Source organism: Hydractinia symbiolongicarpus, chromosome 6 (genome assembly GCF_029227915.1).
Source record: "Hydractinia symbiolongicarpus strain clone_291-10 chromosome 6, HSymV2.1, whole genome shotgun sequence".
Lineage (NCBI taxonomy): Eukaryota > Metazoa > Cnidaria > Hydrozoa > Anthoathecata > Hydractiniidae > Hydractinia > Hydractinia symbiolongicarpus.
This window is the reverse complement of record NC_079880.1, coordinates 18,691,683-18,697,966: the sequence shown is the minus strand read 5'-3', so window position 1 is coordinate 18,697,966 and position 6,284 is coordinate 18,691,683. Positions and strand designations below refer to the sequence as shown.

At 41.2% G+C, this 6,284-nt stretch overlaps 2 protein-coding genes across 2 annotated transcripts; both read left to right on the top strand.

Annotated features, from left to right (window-relative positions):
• Window positions 1-225: 225 nt before the first annotated feature.
• LOC130648130 (uncharacterized protein K02A2.6-like) lies at window positions 226-4,200 on the top strand. Its single transcript, XM_057454162.1, has one exon. The coding sequence runs from the start codon at window positions 226-228 to the stop codon at window positions 4,198-4,200; it is 3,975 nt and encodes a 1,324-aa protein (XP_057310145.1).
• Window positions 4,201-5,030: 830 nt separating this feature from the next.
• Window positions 5,031-5,792, top strand: LOC130648129 (uncharacterized protein K02A2.6-like). The gene has a single exon (XM_057454160.1). It carries the CDS (start codon window positions 5,031-5,033, stop codon window positions 5,790-5,792), a length of 762 nt encoding a protein of 253 aa, XP_057310143.1.
• Window positions 5,793-6,284: the final 492 nt, after the last annotated feature.

Sequence of the window (6,284 nt, the reverse complement as noted above, 5' to 3'; positions counted from 1 at the left end):
TTTTTTGTTATATATCCGCCATTTATGTTTACATTTTGTTCTATGCTATTGGTTATACTTTAAAACCATGTGTTTGTGTTTTCCGCGTATATCTTTACGGGATTTGTACATGTGATCTTATTATAAAGATGGCGGTCTAAGAAGTGTTATATACATTTTCTGTCTGTCTGTTTTTCCCCATCTTTCTGGAGTTATAATAAGTGGCGACGAGGATATATTACCGAAATGGCTACCTACGGAAAAATTGGAGAGTTTGATCCGGCAACGGAACTCTGGAACAATTACATCGAGAGAGTGAATCAGTTCTACATAGCAAATGACATTGCAGATGCCACCAAGAAGAGAGCAATCCTGCTGAGCTCATGTGGAGCCAAAGCCTACCAGCTGTTGAGAGGTTTGTCAAATAACGATCCTGCTTCCAAATCTTATGACCAGCTAGTACAATTAATGAAAGATCATTTATATCCCACTCCCAATTCGATAGCTGAGAGATTCAGATTCAACACTCGTGATAGGCAACCTTCTGAAACAATTTCCCAGTACTTGGCAGTTTTGCGTCGACTCAGTGAACATTGTGAGTATGGAGAAACACTGGACGACATGTTAAGAGATAGACTTGTTTGTGGTATTAAGGAGGAAAAAATACAACAAAAGCTCCTGAGTGAGAAAGACCTCACCTTAGCCAAAGCCCTACGAATTGCATGTTCTATGGAATCAGCAGCAAGCTACTCCAAAAGCATTCTCCAACATCAAGCGACAGGCAACATTTCAGAGAGTGTCCACGCTTTGGAGAGAGCCCGAGACAACCCAGGGAGGGATTGCTATCGATGTGGAGGGACAAAACATACAGCAGAGGCATGTCCATTCAAGGATGCTGAATGTTATTATTGCCACAAAAAAGGACACACCGTTAAAAAATGTCGTCAAAAGAAACGAAATGATGAGAAATCCAGACCACCCCGGAAACCAATAAACCAACTGGAGTCCGAACATGAAGGAAATGTTTACAACGAAACTGTTGAACAGTCCGATATGTTTAACCTGTATAAATTAGAAGGGAGCAGAGTTGAACCGCTTTTTGTAAATGTCAGTATTGAAGGAAAAACCATCAAGATGGAGGTCGATACCGGTGCATCGATGTCGGTGATAAGTGAAAAAACATTACGGAAATGCATTCCAGAGTTGACCATCCAGCCTAGTAACTTAAAGTTAAAAACTTTTACAGGGGAAATCATAACACCCTTGGGATCAGCTGCTGTAAACGTTGAACACCAAAAACAGAAATACACACTGTCATTGACTATCGTACCCGGGGAATCTCCTTCATTGTTAGGTCGAGATTGGCTAAAAGTAATCAAGTTAGATTGGCCCAGTTTGTTCCAGGTCAAGCATTCTAGCAATACCAATCTACAGCAAATATTAGTACAGCATGCCGCCGTGTTTACGGAAAGTATGGGATTGCTGAAGGACTTTAGAGTCCATATTCCTGTGGACTCCTCTGTCGCACCAAAGTTTTGCAAAGCACGACCAGTCCCGTATGCCTTAAAAGACAGGATCGACACTGAACTTGATAGACTTGTACAAGATGGCATATATGAACCAGTTGAATATTCAAGATGGGCAGCCCCTATCGTACCGGTAAAGAAAGAGGACGGTACTATCAGAATATGCGGCGATTACAAACAGACAATAAACCAGGCTGCACCTTGTGACTCTTATCCAATTCCGCGAACTGAAGATCTTTTCGCCTCAATGTCAGGGGGTGAAAAGTTCACAAAGCTGGATTTGAGTCATGCATACCAGCAATTGGAGTTGGACGAGGAAACAAGAGAATACCTCACAATCAACACACACCGTGGCTTGTACCGCCCCACAAGACTTCAGTATGGAGTACATTCCGCCACCGGCATTTTTCAGAGGGAAATGGATAGGCGACTCCGCCATATACCACGTACCAAAGTGCGAGTAGACGATATTTTAATATCTGGTAAGGATGATGAGGAACATTTGAGAAATTTATCGTCAGTCCTGCAAGTGATTGAAAGCTCTGGATTGCGACTGAAGGAAGTCAAATGCGTATTTCTAGCAGAAGAGGTGACTTATCTGGGTTACAACATTACCAAGGAAGGAATATCGCCTTCACCAGAGAAGGTCAAAGCTATAAGGAATGCAGCCCCTCCAGAGAATGTTACACAGTTAAAGGCTTATCTCGGAATGCTCAACTATTATAATCGTTATCTACCAAACCTTTCTGCAATGATTGAACCACTGCATCGTCTGCTGAGGAAGGGGACAACCTTTCACTGGAAAACCGAACAAGAAAAAGCGTTTACCGAATCGAAAGCTCTACTATATAAAGCACCGTTGCTGACGCATTTTGACCCCCAACGTTCGATCCTTGTGTCCTGTGACGCCTCTCCTTATGGGATAGGTGCTGTTCTCGCCCATGTAATGGATGATAGTTCCGAGAAGCCCGTATGTTATATTTCACGGACTCTTTCTCCAGCAGAGAGGAATTATGCCCACATTGAGAAAGAGGGTTTAGCCATAGTATTCGCAGTCAAAAAGCTTCATCAATATCTTTATGGACAGTCTTTCAGAATTATAACTGATCACAAACCTCTTTTGGGACTATTCGGACAAAACAAACCAATTCCACCGCTTGCAGCTGCTCGTGTTCAGAGATGGGCCCTCCTGCTGTCTGCTTATAGCTACGTCTTGGAGTACAAACCAGGTGTCAATCACGCCAACGCTGACTGTCTAAGCCGCCTTCCACTTCAAGCAGACAGTTCTGATTACTCGAACAATGAAAGTGCAATTCACATGATGGACCTAGTGCAAGCACCACTAACCTCCGCTGATGTTAAGCTACATACAAGTCGTGACCCAGTCCTGAGCAAAGTGTTGGACTTGATATCCAACGGTTGGAAAGTAAACCGAGAAATAGAATTACAACCGTACTTTTCAAGGAAGGATCAACTCAGCATCGACAACCAATGCTTGCTGTGGGGTTCTCGTGTCATTATACCAAGCTCGTTACGACCACAACTGCTTGGACAACTTCACCAGTCTCACCCAGGGATCACTCGCATGAAAAGTTTGTCGAGAAGTTTTGTGTGGTGGCCAAAGATGGATTCTAAGATTGAGTTAACCGTCAAAAATTGCAAAACCTGTGAAATCCACCAAAAAATGCCAGCTGCAGCACCAATACATTCCTGGGAATACCCAAGCCAACCCTGGGAGCGGATCCACATGGATTATGCGGGACCGTTTTTGAACAAAATGTTTTTGATAGTTGTTGATGCTTTTTCAAAATGGGTGGAAGTAATAGTCATGAATAGCTCCACCTCCACTGCGACTATTGAGCAACTGCGCAAAATCTTTGCCACGCATGGCCTGCCTGGAGTTTGTGTTAGTGATAATGGACCGTGTTTCGCAAGCACTGAAATTGAGCAATTTATGAAACGAAATAACATCAGACACATTTTTTCTGCACCATACCATCCTGCTTCAAATGGACAAGCAGAGAGAACCGTCCAAACTGTGAAAAACAGTCTTAAAAAGATAGAATCGAATGGTCAATCCATTGAGACCAGAGTAAGCCGTTTGCTGTTCACGTACCGCATCACACCACACACCACCACGGGCAGGTCACCTGCAGAACTACTGTTCAATCGTCAATTAAGGAGTGCCCTCCATTTCGTTAAACCAGATCTGAAACAGACAGTCAAGGGGAAACAGATGGATTCTGAGAATCGAAGTCATCGATTGAAACCGCTGCGGCAATTTCTAGACCAAGAGGAGGTACTGATTAGAAATTTTGGTCAAGGACCACGGTGGGTGAGAGGAAACATTTCGAGAAAGAGAGGACCTGTGACATACGATGTTGAAGTGGGAGAGAAAATCGTTCAACGCCACATCGATCAAATGCGAGCTGCAACCGGCGAGAGATTAGCTGATTCAGCAATGGTAGAGACAGACCCACCTCTGGCTGTGCTACCACAGTTTGAACCGTCAGAAGTTGACGAAACCGTTACTGAAATCGAGCCAAGGGTCCAGTTACCTGTTCCTGAGACATCTGAGCCGTTTGAAGACGTTGCAGAAGATGTGAACAAGGACACCAATTCTCGACCTGAACGATCTCGCCGTTTACCAAAGCATTTCGAGGACTATGACTTGAACCGCATTGTATACGTTTAAACTGTGGACTATTGGTGGAGGATTGTTATATATCCGCCATTTATGTTTACATTTTGTTCTATGCTATTGGTTATACTTTAAAACCATGTGTTTGTGTTTTCCGCGTATATCTTTACGGGATTTGTACATGTGATCTTATTATAAAGATGGCGGTCTAAGAAGTGTTATATACATTTTCTGTCTGTCTGTTTTTCCCCATCTTTCTGGAGTTATAATATTTTTGAAGTAGTATATTATAACTAAAAGTATCGAAAGCTTTTTGGAGATCTATGAACACACCACAAGAAAACTGCCCATCATCAAGTGCCCTACGTATATCTTCAGTTAAAGTAATCAGAGCATGATTGGCAGAATGCATACTTCTAAAACCAAATTGTCTTTTAAAAAATATATTATGCTTGATTAAAAAGGTTGTAAGCCTTTTATGAATAAGTTTTTCAAAAATTTTGTCTGTATTTGAAAGTAGAGTGATAGAACGATGATTGTTCACATCTTGGTTTGATCCTTTGTTTTTAAAAATTGGGATTACTTTACTAATTTTAAGGGAAGATGGAAAAATCCCTGGTTCAAAAGAGAAATTGATTATTTTCGTTAAAATAAGAGATAGTTCATGTGATACAAAAACAAAAATAGCTTTTGGAATACTGAATTCACCACAGCTTTTATTATGGTTTAAAGATTGAATTGTTTTGGGCATATCATCTGGAGTCACAGTTTAAAAAAAATGATTTAGTTGAGAGGTTCCTTGAGATAAAGTGTTTGTATATAATTGCCAAAATAAGGTATTTTTTCTTGAAGTTTGGTGGCAATAGAACTGAAAAACTCATTAAATGACTGAATTTGAGCAATTTATGAAACGAAATAACATCAGACACATTTTTTCTGCACCATACCATCCTGCTTCAAATGGACAAGCAGAGAGAACCGTCCAAACTGTGAAAAACAGTCTTAAAAAGATAGAATCGAATGGTCAATCCATTGAGACCAGAGTAAGCCGTTTGCTGTTCACGTACCGCATCACACCACACACCACCACGGGCAGGTCACCTGCAGAACTACTGTTCAATCGTCAATTAAGGAGTGCCCTCCATTTCGTTAAACCAGATCTGAAACAGACAGTCAAGGGGAAACAGATGGATTCTGAGAATCGAAGTCATCGATTGAAACCGCTGCGGCAATTTCTAGACCAAGAGGAGGTACTGATTAGAAATTTTGGTCAAGGACCACGGTGGGTGAGAGGAAACATTTCGAGAAAGAGAGGACCTGTGACATACGATGTTGAAGTGGGAGAGAAAATCGTTCAACGCCACATCGATCAAATGCGAGCTGCAACCGGCGAGAGATTAGCTGATTCAGCAATGGTAGAGACAGACCCACCTCTGGCTGTGCTACCACAGTTTGAACCGTCAGAAGTTGACGAAACCGTTACTGAAATCGAGCCAAGGGTCCAGTTACCTGTTCCTGAGACATCTGAGCCGTTTGAAGACGTTGCAGAAGATGTGAACAAGGACACCAATTCTCGACCTGAACGATCTCGCCGTTTACCAAAGCATTTCGAGGACTATGACTTGAACCGCATTGTATACGTTTAAACTGTGGACTATTGGTGGAGGATTGTTATATATCCGCCATTTATGTTTACATTTTGTTCTATGCTATTGGTTATACTTTAAAACCATGTGTTTGTGTTTTCCGCGTATATCTTTACGGGATTTGTACATGTGATCTTATTATAAAGATGGCGGTCTAAGAAGTGTTATATACATTTTCTGTCTGTCTGTTTTTCCCCATCTTTCTGGAGTTATAATATTTTTGAAGTAGTATATTATAACTAAAAGTATCGAAAGCTTTTTGGAGATCTATGAACACACCACAAGAAAACTGCCCATCATCAAGTGCCCTACGTATATCTTCAGTTAAAGTAATCAGAGCATGATTGGCAGAATGCATACTTCTAAAACCAAATTGTCTTTTAAAAAATATATTATGCTTGATTAAAAAGGTTGTAAGCCTTTTATGAATAAGTTTTTCAAAAATTTTGTCTGTATTTGAAAGTAGAGTGATAGAACGATGATTGTTCACAT